At 31.8% G+C, this 16679-nt stretch overlaps 1 protein-coding gene across 2 annotated transcripts in view; it reads right to left on the minus strand.

Moving 5' to 3' along the window:
- Window positions 1-6063: 6063 nt before the first annotated feature.
- Window positions 6064-16679, minus strand: part of LOC127250209 (ABC transporter G family member 14-like) — a 38989-nt gene continuing 28373 nt past the window's right edge. The window contains exons 1-6 of one of the 2 annotated variants that reach the window (XM_051273369.1): window positions 8714-8790; window positions 8410-8605; window positions 7511-8282; window positions 7274-7441; window positions 6997-7184; window positions 6064-6892 (exon numbers count right to left, since the gene is read on the minus strand). In XM_051273369.1, the coding sequence (XP_051129326.1) occupies window positions 6248-6892; window positions 6997-7184; window positions 7274-7441; window positions 7511-8282; window positions 8410-8583 (1947 nt within the window). In that variant the 5' untranslated portion in view covers window positions 8584-8605; window positions 8714-8790 and the 3' untranslated portion in view covers window positions 6064-6247. Of the gene's footprint in view, window positions 6893-6996; window positions 7185-7273; window positions 7442-7510; window positions 8283-8409; window positions 8606-8713; window positions 8791-16679 lie in introns of those variants that run through there. The other variant, XM_051273368.1, reaches the window with a different exon arrangement.

Here is a 16679-nt window from a genome sequence, read left to right on the forward strand (position 1 = left end):
AAATATCGAATTAAATGTCAATTTGTTTATTTATTTATTATAATAAAATTTAATTTTATATTTTAAATATCACATCAAGAAATATTGATATCATATCAAATGACTATTTCAACTCAAAATTTATTATTCAGTATTAAAATTCAAAATCAAAACCCTAGAAAACAAGCACAACCGTCATTTCTAAAAAATTGTACGTAATTATATACTTCATCCTTTTTCTTAAATAAGTATCCAATTATTTTTTGCACGTAAATTTTTTAATATTAGTATAATATTGATATATAGTACAAATTAAGAAAAAAATTAAGTTTATAAGTTTTGTATGTTGTGAAAGTAGTGGTATTTGTATAAGATATTGTAAGTTGTAAAAATATTTTTAATGTTTGGTAAATAGTACAGCTACTTAAAAAAATGAAATGAATATTTGTTACGAAACAAACCAAAATAGAGAAATGAATAATTTGTTAAGGTATATGAAGAATATAATTATTGAATATCTAGAAATACATATAAGGTTAAGTATTGTTAGAAGAACCAAGCGATAAAGAAAATTTCAAATAAAAATAGATAAGAATACGGTCCTTGTAGATAGTCATACCAAACAAACTAAAAGAGAATATACTACTTAGTCGAGGTCAAACCAGATAACAAAAAAATCATGCAAGACATTTGTTTGATCATGCCTATACAAGTATCATTTGCTGCCTCCACAAAAACTATTTTTCACTAAATTTGATTTTTTTTTTTCATCAAATTGACGATATATTATAAACAATAAGAAACAACAAAACAGAATATCAAATATTTAACATAAAAATTCATTTAATATGAAGGATAAAAACTACGGGCCTATCACTCCATTCAAACTAAAAATTCACTATATTAAAAATAACTAAAAATTCACTATATTAAAAATGTTTCTTTCAATTAAAGATAACTTCAAGAATTAAAACATAATTGTAAAAAAAATTTCAACTACAAAACTACTAATTCCAAAACACTAATCAACAAAATTCAAGATAGAATCTAAAACAAATAAAAGATAAAAAAAAATCAATAATACCAAAAAAATATCTAAATTGATGAAGATATTTGATAGAAATAAAATTGAAAAAATCGTACCTTAATTGTCAATTTTCTCTTAGGGTGTGTTTGTTTTGGGGATTGAATTTTATTTCCACAATTCATTCCATTTTTTCCTTCCAAAAATATCAAATCAAACATCTATTTTTTATTTTTTATATTATACTAAAAATCAATTTTACATTTAAAGCATCACATCAACACCTATTTATATCACATCATACAATTATTCAAATTTAAAATTTTTACTATTCAAATCTCACCTCAAAATTCAAACCCCCAAACAAACACACCATTAATATCATAGATACAAACATCGTCTCACAAAATCATGTCTTTCTTGTCAATTTTCTCGTATATGTTAGAATCGTAAGGAGGAAATATATATATTTCAATATATTTAGTATAACTCATTAAAAATGTAAAAATAAAATAAAATAAAATTGAATGATATTATCCTTTTAAAATCATAATTATAATTTCCTTATTGTTTTTCAATTTTTTTTTTTTTTTAAATATTTGGATTAGCCTATCAAATAATTTGGGTTTTGTAATCCGGCCCACTCTTATTTACGCCGTACACAAATTTAAAACGGGTCGGGTCGGGTACGATCCCTATTTCTTCAAGCGCAAAGACCTGAAAATCCCTAGCTCCCACTATACACCGACTCCACTCGCCGTCGCCGTCGCCGTCGGCGCCGCAACATTCTGTTCGTTTCCGCGCGGTTTCGTAACCTCCGCCTCAAAATACCTGTAAGCTCTCTTTTCCTTTAATGGCTGAAAAGAGAAGAAGCTGTGAGATTTTTTTTAAGACATTTTCTGGAATTTTGTCGTCTCTGCTGTTTTGGACGTTTAATTCGACGAATCGGAAAGTTCGTTAAGATTTCGCCGATTTTTTTGCCGTTTCGGATAATTTTCTGTGCAAATCGCTTCTTACCGGTCAAATTTAAACTGATTCACGCTCCTAATTGTTGTTTGATTAATTTATTTGTCGGCATCGTGTCGTGATTTGATGTTTTGGTTTCGCCTCGCCTTAGTAGAAACCTCGATGTGTCGTAATCTACAATTTTGTATTCCTCATTTGGAATTTTTGTAATTCTGTTTCATTGAATCTGCAGCAGAATTGAGGTCCTTTCCAGTTCCGCCATGGGAACGGAGAACAAAGATGCGTCCAAAGCGTTCGAATGGAAGAGCATAGGAGATTCAGGAAGCAGTGAATCCACTGAAGGAGCAGCTGTGAAGAAACGGTTGCCAAAGAAGGTGCGGCAAATTCCAGATTACTATTTTCTCCCTCGGATGTCTCGACTATCTGCAACGTTGTTCTACGGATCATTCATTGCTGCCGGAATCGGCGCAGGAATGCTCACAGAAATTTGGATAAACAAAAAAGTTGCAGGTATCTAACACATTGATTTCTTCTTCACTCGAGTAAATTGGATCCAATTATCAATGGCGTTTGATCTTTTGATGGTGTGTGCAGAGGATGGAGGTGTGATCTGGGAGTTCGACAAATGAAAAAGTGTGATCTCCATGGCCGCGGGTGAGTTTGATCTTGCTACTTCTGTTATTGGTTGATAAAGTAGTGTTCTTGATTCGGATATATGCTTGCGGTTTTAGATGAGATTCTTCGAATATAAGGTTGAGTTTAGATGCTATGTTTGATTTAGAAATCTTGTCTAAATAATCGGGTTATTGATCAAGTTGAATCAAGATTTGAATTTTCACCTCCGATCAAGCTTCGGTGGTTATGGCGCTGATTGAGATTAATTGGTGCCGAGCCGATAGCAAATGAAATATAGACCAATAGCACATAATATATATCGATTGGTCTGAGAGTACAATATATTAATATAATACAAATGCATTATATAAATTGATAACGTATACTACTATTGATCTCAAACATATTATTGTATTTATTCAAATCATGTAAGGGCGGTCTATATTTCATGTATTGTCAGCACGGTACTGATTAATCTCCATCAGCACCCTAACAATTCCCGGTTAATGTACATTACAATACTCATGTTTTAGCTTAAATATACGAAATATTTGTCATAAAGTTTTGAACTTGGAAATTAAACTAAATTGCCGGGGAAAATGACAAAATATTATTATCACTTTTGTCATGCATTTATATTGCTGACAAAATATGTCCTACATGTTTACAAAAGACGTTATTTCTGTCATTTGGCCGCGCGAGGTGTAAATAGCGATTTTTGCAAACACGTAGGATAAACACATGATAATAAAATATTCATGTAAGATATTTTTTACAATTTTATTCGAATTGTTGCTTACTAAGTTCTACTTATACAAGTCTTTACATATATTTGCGTTTTTTACGTTATACCTAAAAGGCGTGGTGTCGTATTGGGCTTGCGGTTTGCTTTTTTTTTTCGTATAGTTGGGTAACAAATCTTTATTTTCTAAACATATGCCTACATAAGTGTCATCGACCCGTTATAATGTATTGTTATCGTTGTATATTATTAGTTTATATATATATATATATCATATTTGTATTATATTAATATTTTTTATATTATTTATTACTTTTTGCTTGCCAGTAATTTGTGTGTTGTAGACAAATATAAAGACCGTTACAAAAAAAAAAAAAAAAAAAAAAAGAAAAGAAAGTAAAAAAAATATTAAAGGGGAAAAAGTTAATTTTTTTTACATACAGGTTAGTTGTTTTATTTTTTCCTAACAAATTTTTAATTGCAATTTCCAAAAATAATAATAAACAATACACAATTTTTTTTATAAAAGTTAAAATGTCAAAATAAATGTTAAATACTCATTACAAAAAAGTCATAAAGTTATTGATGGAATTAGCAAATATCTATAAAAAAAAATAGTAAATATTAATATAGTATAACATTTATTTAAATAGCACAATTCTATAATTATATCTAGCAAAATATATAGTGATTTTAGTAAAAATATATTTTAATATCAGCGCAATAAAGTTTGATCTAAAAAACAAATATCTATAAAAAAAAATAGTAAATATTAATATAATAATATATAGGATATTATATAACATGTTAATATTGTAACTTAGCTATGTGGAGTATGATAATTTTAATTAATTGTTAATGTGGTGATTTGGTCAAATCAGCGTGACACCTAACCCGTCGTACTATACATATTTTGTTAATGTGAACAAACCTTTAATCACTGCAAGAAAAAATCATTTTGTAATAAAATATTTTTGTTTCTGAATACTTTTTCTGTTACTAATGACATTAGAAACAGAATTAGGAATGAAATTACGTTAGCTACGTGAACTTTAGGAACGAAATTCCGTTACAAATATATTATTTCTTTGTAGTGAATGTTGTTGGTATTTATTTTATTTTATTATGTATCAAGTAAGCAGTAGTATATAATAGTAATGAATTGTGGTTTGTTGAATCAGGCACCATAAGTTGTTTGTTGTTTTATGTTGTGCACAAATGATGCAAAATAAAGCAGCAGCCATTAACCCACCACAACCCATCAGAATCACACACCCCACATCATCATCATTATTATTACTTCCACCGTCCCATAAAGAAGTATCTATTTACTTTTTGCACGTAGTTTTAAAAATATTAGTATTATATTGGGATATAGTAGGAATAAAGTAGAAATAACTAAAATAATCTTATTAGTATGTGTGATATAAAGGTAACGACATTTGTGTAATATATTGTAAGTTGTAAGGGTATTTGTAATGTTAGGTAGATAATACAATTACTAAATAAGGAAATGGATATTTTGTTATGGTACGGACTAAAATGAAAAAATAGATATTTTGTTATGGGACAGAGGGAGTATTATTATTATTATTTGAAATTTGAAATTTGATATTTGAATTACAAAATCTGAATTAATCCGAAATTTCAAATTTTAGTATATGATTAAATTAAAAGTTCAAAAAACTTGAATCAAATTTTAAATTTTAAATTTAATATTTTGTTGCGGTCATTGATTCAAATTTCATAGACATATTCTTGATCGAACATATCATCCATAGTTTGCCTAAAGTGGTTTTCCGACTAGCTATTATGCTAGGCTCGCAAGAATTGACGTGGTTTTGGTGTAATATTTTGTCTTGTGACTATAAGATTACTAATTTGAATTTCACTACCTTTCTTATCAATCGAGTTTATCATACAAAATTTGTCTAAAATGGTTTTCCTGACTAACTATTACGCTCGGCTCACAAGAAGTAACTTTCCAACTGATGTGGTATTGGTGTAATATATTGTCCATATCTTCTCGATCGAACATATCATCCATAGTTTGCCTATAGTGGTTTTCCCAACTAGCTATTATGCTCGACTCACAAGAACTTACGTAGTTTCAGTGTAATATTTTATCTAGTGACCGTAGAGTCACTAGTTCGAATTTAACATACTATCTTGTCAATCGAGCTTGTCACCTAGATCTTGCCTAAAATAGTTTGTGTAATATTTTGTTTGATGACCATAGTTCATTGATTCAAATTTCACATACATCTATTCAATCGAGTTTGTCACCCAAAACTTGCTTGAAATATTGAATTATTTGTTCGGCCGAAAATTTACTCAGAGTCTATTCAACAAGTAGCAAGTGCGGATTCTTACTTTATTAAAAAATTTAAATAAAATAAAAAGAAATTAAAGAGTGAGTGACCCATATATATAGTTGTGGATCATCCAAATCGAAAAAAAATTCATTATCTGCTCACCTAAGGTCACTATCGTGCCCTTCTTCGATCGTTCAGTTTCGTAAAGAGTGCTCTTTGTTTGTTCATATTTTAATTATATATATATATATATATATTGTTCTTAGTCAATTAATTATTTGCAGATGTTTGATTAATCTAAAAAATTTCGATTTGTGGATTCATTGTCCCACTTAGATCCTCAACTACATGATCATGATTTTATCTTATCGTTTTTCTGCTAAAAAACCTTCACAATCTGCAGTTCTTGTTGTCCTCTTACGACATTCTAACATATGTTTGTTATTCAGAATATGTGGTTTGAAAAGTGTGCACCATATATATCGTTACACGAAGCTTTTAGCGATGTTCGACGTTTATTTCTCGGCCGAAGAAACAAAAAAAAAAATTGGTAAAAACTTTTCTTTCTTGTCGTCGCGAGGAACCGATTATCCGTCGATTATTCATTCATCGTACCCGTTGCAAGGCAATGTACGCGAGAAACCGGTACCCGACCAACATTAGTAGCATAATCGAAGTATCGATCCAAAGATTCGATAAACCGACGGATTTGACGGGAGGATACTCGGCGACGCGGCAAAACGCGTTTTTCGCGCATTCGTAGTAGTCGTCGTCGTCGTATTGAATCCCGAGTAGAAGCTTGTAGCAATAGTAGCTGTAGCTGAGATACTTTAGCCACACGATGAACGGCGGGATTTGTCGAACGTAATAACCCCCAGCGATGAGGAATACGAGAGTCGTCACGGAGGCTAAAGTCGCAGCTTGCTTGACATCCATTAGTATCGCCCCGAACGCGAGGCCGAGACTTTGCGCGACGAGAACGCTAAAAAGAACGGCGAGAAGAGAGAGGATGAATGTCGACGGGTCGGGTTTAAGCCCGCCCATCCAATAAAAGATGAACGTAAACGCCGTCGGGAGCGCAAGCTCTAACGGAAGATCCCCCGCCGTTCTCGCGAGAAAATAAGCCGAGAGGCGGTACATTCCCGACGATCGCTCCTTGATTAGCGTCATCCGTTCTTGTGGGAACGTAAAAACGGCGTTGTAGAGCGGGTAGAACCCCCAAAAAACCGAGTAGAAGAATAGCATCGCGATCTGCAAAAAGACAACGAATAGTAAGTAAGTCGAGCGAATAGTTCGATACGGATGATCGAATCGATACGGAAATTAGGGAAATCGACAATCGCCGATCGACTTACTCGATCGTCAATGTGCGATGACGGTGTGCGCCACCATAGAAGCCCGCTGAGAATCGCAACGCTTAGGACTTGGAAGATTCGTAACTTGTTGAAGGCTTCGAATCGTCGTTCTCGAAGCCCCCGGAGAAGAAGAATCTTGAACTGATACCACCAAGTTGTGCACCATTTTTCCGATGTCGCTTCGATCCCTATCGAAAGAATGTCGAGAATTCAAGTTTTAGGACATAAGAGCGTCATAATTTTGCGCGTCGCGATAAACTGTAAGAAAAACGCTTACTTGACGTCGTCTCTTTGTAATTAAAGCTCCCGAGATCGGAGCTGCAGAGCTCGATCTTCAGCCTCGTCGAAATTTTCTTGTCGTAAGCAGACATCAACGTCGCTCTTACATCAGACGGATCCTTCTGAGGGCTGTCGCCGTTCTCGACGCCTTGTTCGGGTCCGATCCCTGTCAGAGATTCGTTAATCCGAGGTTCGGGACGTAATCGCGACGAATTTTACGAGAAAATTCGATTACCGTTAGCGAGATCGAGCAAGAGATCGGCGGGATTCACGGTGAAGGGAGTCGAAAACCCGATCGACGAGAAGTAATCGAGAGCCGTCGATGCGAGGCCGTAGTAAATAGGTGAGCCTTCGGACAGCAAGACAACCTTATCGAACATGTAGTAAAGCCGGCTCGACGGCTGATGTATAGTCGTGATGATCGTCCGGCCGCCGCCCGCCAGCCCTTTCAGCGTCGTCATAATTCGTTGCGCCGCCGTCGAGTCGAGCCCTGACGTCGGCTCGTCAAGCAGCAGCAAGCTCGGATTTATGAGCATTTCTTGGCCTATGCTAACCCGCTTTTTCTCCCCGCCGGAAATCCCCCGAAACGTCGGGCCTCCGATCATGCTAAACTTGCATCGCGTCAGCCCGAGCTCGACGATCACGTGCTCGACGAGCTTCGATTTCTCGTCTTTCGTCAGACTTTTCGGGAGCCTCAGAAGGGCGGTAAAAAACAGAGTCTCGAACACCGTCAGGTGCGGATACAGAACGTCGTCCTGCGCGACGAACCCTGTTCGACGCTTCACCACGCCGCAGAACGGCTGCCCGTTGTAACTGATCTTGCCCGAGAGCCTGCCCGAGAGACGGCCACCGAGCGCCGTCAGCAGCGTCGTTTTCCCGCTGCCCGACGGGCCGAGCATTGCGAGTATCTCGCCGGGACAGACCATCCCGGTGACGCCGTCGAGGATCGTTTTTTCGTTCCCGCTCGATGCTCTTCCACAGCTCACCTTATAAACGATTTCTTCGAACTGCAAACCCACGACTATAATTAGTTCGATAAAAAAAAGATCGAATTAATCGTCGATCGAATTCGCGACTACGACGACGAAGAGTGAGAGAGAGAGAGAGAGCGATTATAGAGAGAGAGAGGAAGACCTTTAGAACTATGGGGTATAAAGAGTGCTGTAAGAAGCTGTGAGAGTTCATCTGCAGACAGTAATTCTGGTAAGAAGTGTTAGTGTTAGAATCCTCCATCTTCTTCGTCTGATTCATGGCCATTTCAGTGCCGCCATTGTTGTCTGGTTTTGGAGCTACAGAACTGAGGGGCATCGTCAGAAAAAATTCGTCGAAACTGCGAAAAAATTTTTGTATAAGGGAGAAGATAGAGAGCTCTGAAGCTGCTGCTAAAAAAACTTCCAACTCCTACAATGAACTGATTGCTGCAAAAATATATACATACATATATATATAGGCACACACACAAGGTTCTCGCACGTGCTAAAGTTCTTCGACTCGACGATCGCGGCTTTCTTTTAGTCGTTTTTAGAGGAAACATATAATTTTGGCCGTTTAAGTAGCGTTTTTTTTTTTAAGTGAACTTTGTATAAAAATAGTACTGATGTAGGTTAGGATTGTGGCTTTCTTTCAATTTTTTTTAGTATAAAAATATAATTTTGGTAGTGTAAGTACCATTTTTTTTTTTTTTTTTTAACTGAACTCTGTATAGAAATAGTACTAATAATATAGGTTACGATCACGACTTTCTTTTAATTTTTTTAGCGGACAAATATAATTTTGGGCGTATAAGTAGCTTCGTTTTATTTTTATTTTTTAACTGAACTCTGTGTAGAAATAGTACTGTTACTAAAAGTTATGATCGCGACTTTCTTTTAATATTTTTGAGCTGAAAAATATAATTTCGATCGTGTAAGTAGTATTTCTTTTTCTTTTTATTTTTTAACTGAGCTATGCATAAAAATAGTATTGACAGCATAGGTTTGTATTTTGTGGGTTTTGTTGTTAATTTATTGTTTTAAATCGAAAATAAATTTACTTTTATTGAAAACAAAGATATTGCATAGTAAAAAAATTGAGCCGTACAAATCTACACTTATCTCCTCATCGTTTCGATTTTTCTTAATCCCTTTCGACTATTGGGTGTTTTTGTTGGTGGGATTCAAGAGATACGCCGTTGGCAAAAGTGCGCAATATAATTTTTTTTTATCAACGAAAAAATAGAAGAGAAAATTACAAGTGTATAGATTTGGTTGGGAGAAACTTATTGAACTTTTTACCTATATATAAAGTTTGGTGAAAAAGGTAAAGTTAGTACCACATATGGTAGGATCCTAGGATCCTAGAGTTCTTTTGAGAGTATGGTTAGTGGTAATAATATTATACTGGGATAATAATTATTTGATATGATATTTTAGAGTCGGGTTTTGATCGATGAAAACAAAGAGGGGAGTGTAAAAATTTTCTTCTATTTCTTGGTAGGGCAATGATAGTGCTTCCCACCTTTGCACTTTTGGTTCAATTAGTTTCGATTTGTTTATAGTTTTATGCAAATGGATTCTTACATTATATTCATGTCAGTTCATGTCCTAAGCCACCACTTCATTCATTCTTTGTTTCTTTTTGGTCCATTATTACACCGTCGTATCTGTCCATCAAATTTATGCTTGTATAGTTACATATGGATATTAATTAAAAAATATATATTTTTTTTCTATTTCATTTGAATAGTGTTACTTACCATTTAGAATTATCTCGCCTAAATAGTTAAATAGTTTATGTTTATTTACAATATATATATATATATATATGTGTGTGGTTTCCATTTATATATTCATCAATTTATTTATCATTCTTATATCTATTTATCAAAATATCATGTCATATTTACTTTTGACTCAGCTAAACATGTTGACTTTTTATTTTTACATAAATTTACTTATTAATAATATAATATACTTCTTGCGTTTAATAAACTATTTATAAATTTGACTAATAAAAAGAATATTATTTATTATTAATTTACTATAATTTTTCTTTTAAAGACTATGCAAGTGGGATTGAGGTGATAATATTTTAATCTGAAGATAAAATTTATATAAGGCTAACTTGGAGAATTTATTAAAGAACAAGTTTAATCCTTAGTATATATGTAATTTTATGGTAATGGTAAAGTTGTTAGTATACGATTAAAAAACAAAAATAACATTTACATTTATTTTATTATAGTTTGAAATTGATTTGAAATAAATATTATATTTGAGTTTTTATTTAAATTGTAGTGCCAAATTTATATTTATATATGATATTTAAATAAAAAGTAAGTATAAGTTAAGTAGAACAAGTTTTATAATATATTTCACTTTCCTTTTATCTTGTAGAAAATCAAAAGGGCCTTTTACATTTCAAAATTTTTGAACATTCTAAACATTTGTGAGATTTTCATGCTTGTAAGAACATAGGATGGAAGTTTTGGTCAAGAAAAAGATCGAATATAATCGCCGTTCTTGGCGAAGAACAAACTCAATTCGACGGCGAATAGAGTTCGATTAATATCTTGTGTTTCCTCTCTATTTTTCTTCTTTTGAGCATTGGAATGGAACAAAAGAGGAATGATTAAAAAAACAAGAAGATGATTGAATTTGGTGATTGATTCTCATAGATTTATATTCTTACAGAGCACTGAGGTTGTAAGAATGTGGCTATGGTGGAGCCTATCTATTTTTATTTTCAGTCTTTGCTTTTTTGCCAATCCTTTTAACACTCAACTTGCTTCATTTATGCATTTTGGAGCCACTTTTTGCTCTCACTTTGGTACCCGGTTTTCAATTTTCGACACGTTTTTTATTTTATTTTATTTTTCTATTTGACCCAAAAAAATTGCTAGCGAGGTTTGGTCGTAGTTATTTGGGTTTGGCGCGAAGAGAAATAACAAGCTATGAGTTTTGAACTGAGAATATGCCATTGTGGCAATTTTTTATTTTTTATTTTTAAAGAGAGTTATTTTTTTCCGTATATTTTGTGATCTACTTTTTAAAATTTCGCAACATATATTCTTTGCATCGGTACTTTTCGTTATCTATTCTAACCACCCAAAGCGAACCTCAAACAACATTTTAGTGAGGAAAAAGAAAAAACATTATCGGATAAGGAACCAAATCGAGCATGAGGGAGGCGTGGAAACCAGTCAAAAGAATCAAATCATCTTCGGCGAATCTAGTTTTAGCTTCATATCTGATTTTATCATTTTTTTTTTTTTTTCGAACAAACTTATCTTTCGAAAATATCTTGCCATCCACATGTTTTTTATTCTCGTAGTTTAAGTTCATAAGGGTATGTTCTTTTTTGTGTTTGGGATGTTTTAATATATATATATTTTTTTAGGTGAAATAGTAGTAGAAAGTAATATTTCGTGTTTTAATTAGGAACAATGAGATTGTATTGTGGAAATATATATATATATATATATTTAAAATAAAATAAAATAAAAATATTGTCAAACCCTAATGACTAAAGATTCTTGATTCTCCCATGGAAATTTACAATTCTAAGATTGGAATATATTGTGAATGTATGTCTTAATCCATCCCTTTTGTTAACTAATTAAGTTCGAGCATTTATTCCCCTTATTTACTACGAATCGATGTTTATGGCTTTTATTTTTGGTTCTTGTCGAATATCGCATTCACATTTGTTAGTTCATTGAATATTTTGATTGAACTGTGATTAGATAATAATGTAAGTTCCATTGCTATTTGCTACAGATTTCGCGACGGAATGAGAAAAGTCGTGATTATGCTATTAGCTAGTGAAGGAGTTTTTTTCTTTTTCTTTTTAATGGAATAGATCTGTCACTATTTGCGATGGATTTTGGTATGGATTCATTTTTGTCACGGATAGTGACGGAAATTGGCGACAGAATTTATATACACAACGCAAAGCAATCCTTTACATGGCGAAGGAAAATCCATTGCTAGATCAAACACGATAGTCATCAACTACCCGTTGCAAATTTTGTCGCAGAAATTTCCTATGAAATTTTAGAGGAATAACATCGGTCCCAAGATACCAAGATACCATGGCCGGCCCTCTGGTCGTCATTTTTGCAATCGAGGTTGTTGGAAAATAATTTTCTCAAACTATTTTTGGCATATGATTCTTCCTGCTTTCCTGCGACTGTCTTTTACAGTTTTCATTTGGAGTAAGATGTCTCATCGGGTTGCTGCAACAGGCTAACAACAACATTGCTTGTCTTAGACAATTGAATAAATATTTTGGGTGGTCAAATTGCATCAGAATTATGTAGGAATACATCATTTCATTTATGTGCAAGGGGTTTTAATTGGTTTTGTCTTACATGCACAACAATGTGACTTTATAGATAAGTGTGGAGTGAGAGAGTTGGTAGTTGAAAGGTTTTGAGAGTAGAGTATAGTGAGAGAAAGTGAGTTAAATTCTCTCAACCACACCATTCTTTTTTCTATGTATTGAGTGAGTGCTAGGCACTTATATTCACTGGAGACCTTGTTGGAGAAAGAAGTCGGAGTTCCGATCAGGGGAGGCATCCAGATTCTGAGCAGCTCTGCTCCGTGGTTGTTGTCAGCACGAGTTTGTGACAACAAAAGCCTGTGGAGGGAATTTCCAAGGTAAACCATGTTAGGAGGTTGAGTTGAAGGAGTTGTGGTTGTCTTTGTTCTTAATCAGCACTGATTAGTAAACTTCTCCTAGATTGGTATCCCCAAATGTAGGATTGTTTATATCCGAACATGGTAAACAAACCCTTGTCTCATTTACTACTTTGTACTTTTCGCATACATTCAGTTGGCAGCACGGTGTTACAATTGTGATATAACTATGCTTCGGAAGTTGGCCCTTGAATAGATGTTCAAAGGAATTTTGATGGAGCACTTATTCTTCCCAACAGAGATATCTACCGCAAATTAAATCAATAATTTTGTCAAGTGATTTTTTGTAACGGAATATCGTCATGTGGTCGTTGCGACATATACTTTGCAATGAATAGCTTGTCCGTTGACAATTCCGTCACAACTCTGTTTTTCAAGAGAAAATAAGATTTGGGATGAAAAATTTTCGTCGTAAATTTGCATTTCCTTTTGTAGTGAATTAATATATAATTGTGACATACGCTACGTAAACTATTATTATGTATTATCAATTAATTTACCATATGTTATATTTATGATACGTAAACATTCAATTTGTTGTCATTTTATTGTTTCATGTATTGTCAGTTTATATATAATTGTTGAAACGTGTTAGGTACTTGTTGATCGTATAGTATGAATAATCTCAACCGTTGATCATGGGTATGATCGAATGGTTGAGATATTTTGAGCCGTACAATAAATAAAATAGATGGAGGGCGCATCTCGTCTCCACTATGGAGACTAGGAGGAGGAGAGAGAGAGAGGCCTTCACTCTCACTCTAGAAAGAGTAATTGGGAAATAGTTTTGCAACTTTCTCACACCACTATTGTGTGCTTGGCTACATCACTCTTCCATTTCATTTACATTCCTTAATTTGGGATGTGATATCTTTACCTGTTTTTTATATTTTATTTTTATGATTTTATATTTTTGAATTTTAATTTTAATGTTTTTTACCATGAAAATGTTATGATTCGTTGGGGTGCAAACCCAAATACCACGTTGAAAGTTACGAAGAAAATTACACACCTTATAAGTCTCAAGTGAACTCCACTGAAATGAGGCATTTTGAAAAATATCCAAAAATAAATCCATATGAGCTCAGCACAAAGCGGATAATATCACATTTAATCCTACTATAATATAAGCTTGTATCATACACCAATATAAGCCACCTAACATTTAAGAAATATATATATATACACACTTCGACTCATTCTAACATTTTTATAATTTAGAATCAAGATATCTGAATAACTTACTAATGTGTGTATATATATATATATACACATAAAATATTATTTAAAATAAACATAATATCTACTTAAATATATAGACATAAGACATTATTAATATATAGATTAATCAGTCAATTGTAAATACCAACAATATTTCATGTCAAAAATATAATTCCACATATATTAAATCTAACTTCTTAATTTTAACTAAAATAAATTCTCTTAACACAAATTTTGGAACCCCAAGAAAATATGAATTTAGTCTCTCTCTTTTTTTTTTTTTTTTTTTTATTTTTTTATTTTTTGTTTTTTTATACTCTACAATATTATCATTTTCAATAAAAAAATATTAAATATTTCTTTCGTCCTATTTAATTATATTATTATTATTATTTTTTTATTTTTCTGTAAACTGACAAAAAAAATAACATAATTATACAAGTATTTATTTTTCTATTACATTGAATCACTTTTTTACCCGAAAACAGCAAACTATAAAACCTACAAAATACAAAAAGAACAAAAATGGTGTTATTTCTTAAGTTTATGTAATGGAGTTAGGAAGTCGACACGTGGCAAGCACTGGTAGTTTGTAGTGGGCTAGTGGTGGTGGGATAATTAAATTATTTTATTTTCGAACATTATGTAATTCTTTTATTTTTTTATTATTTATTTACTTTTAAAAATTTTTGGTCTTTGGTGGATTGTGGGCTGTCCCTACACACTCAATTATCTGCTGCATTATTAAAATCAAGTTACAAGATTTTCCATTTTCTATTAAAAAAGGGTTCAAAGATTTTCCACTTTTTTTTATTAGTATTATTTTATTTTATTTTATTTTATTATCATTTTATAAGAAAATTAAATATATGAAATTGGGGATTTAGTAGTTCTTATATCTGTCATGTCCTCGCCTAATAATAATCACTCAAACAACCTTAATGCACCTTCTTTATTACATTGAGATCATATGTAAATATATAATTATATATAAGTGGGATGTTTTAGACATTAAAATAAACAATTGAAGAATTGCTCCTTAATTATATTTCTATAAAAAATAAAAAAATAAATAATGAAATGCGATGATACTGTTTTCGGTAGGTGCTGATTGAGGATTTATCAATACAATATGTTGGGACTTCCGTTTGCGGATATATGAATAATGGTTGAGTTTACCTAACAGTTCGAATTTTTAGATGAGACAGTCATTCAGCATATAGCACACATATTATGCATACTAGACAAAACCCCAGTCGAGCATAATAGTTTATAAAGTAGACCAACAAGATAAAATACGTTAGACAAAGAATGTATAGTAAAATAAGACCAAAATGACATATTTTTTAAATATGCACTGAATAAATATCGACCGAGCGTCATAACCAGCATAAAAAAAAAAATACATTAGCAAAAACTGTGTGGCAAGCAAGATCAAGAACACATTGTCAAATTTTTAACATGTGATTAAGCAATCACAAATCTACTCACCACACCAATTTGGCCATTCTTATGGATATATATATATATATATATATATATATTAACAAAGAATGGTTATTACATAAAAAGATGGTTTATGATTGAGAAAAACACTTAGAAAATAGGGGGGGGAGGGGGGGGGGTTGGTTGGTTGATGGGTGATTAGTTTAATAATTAGATGAGTTAGGGGTGTTTAATTGTTTATTACAAGTTGTGTAGATTAGGCTTATCATTAGTTGGATTTTGGTTTCTTTCATTACATTAGATGATTAATAATTAATAATATAATCATGGTGGATACCTCATTCATTTTTGCCTCCTAAAGTCCTTATCAATATGATGACAACTTGCTAGTGATCATACTACTTATAAGTAATTAACCAATATATATATATATATATATATGTATACACTATCTTCATTTCATTTTATTTATTTATCTTTACTAATTTTTGTTTGAAATAATTTATAAATTATACTATTTTAAATGATAAACAAGAACAAAAATGTATGTGATTTTTTTTTTAGTTCAAATAGGCGCTTGCCTACAATATTTTATTAGATAGAATAGTATATTTTTATAAATAAGCATGGTTATTGTTAAAAAAATTAAAAAAAAAAAAAAAAAAATGAAGGCAAATTCAAAAAAAGGGCATTTTATGTTTTCAATTTTAATTTTCTAAAGTTCATAATTATTTTTTTTATTTAAAATATGACATCAAAAAAAACATTAAACTATTCAAAAAAATCACTTCCAATATGTATTTACATTATATCAAATATTTGTTATTATTTATTTTTTTATAAATTTAAAATAATAAAAATACTTTTACAATATATCTATACACACTTTATGCATGCATATTTATATTTTAAAAAGAATAAAAAATTCATGAGAGTGGTTCATTGTGCTGTAATAGAACCTATCTAGGGTGCATTTATATATACTTTGAATAATTTATAGTTATATTAGAAATATCTAAAATAAAAATAATAAATTTATTATAATATTTTTCTAAAAAA

Source organism: Andrographis paniculata, unplaced genomic scaffold, assembly GCF_009805555.1.
Source record: "Andrographis paniculata isolate CXL003 unplaced genomic scaffold, ASM980555v1 Contig37END, whole genome shotgun sequence".
Classification (NCBI taxonomy): Eukaryota; Viridiplantae; Streptophyta; class Magnoliopsida; order Lamiales; family Acanthaceae; genus Andrographis; species Andrographis paniculata.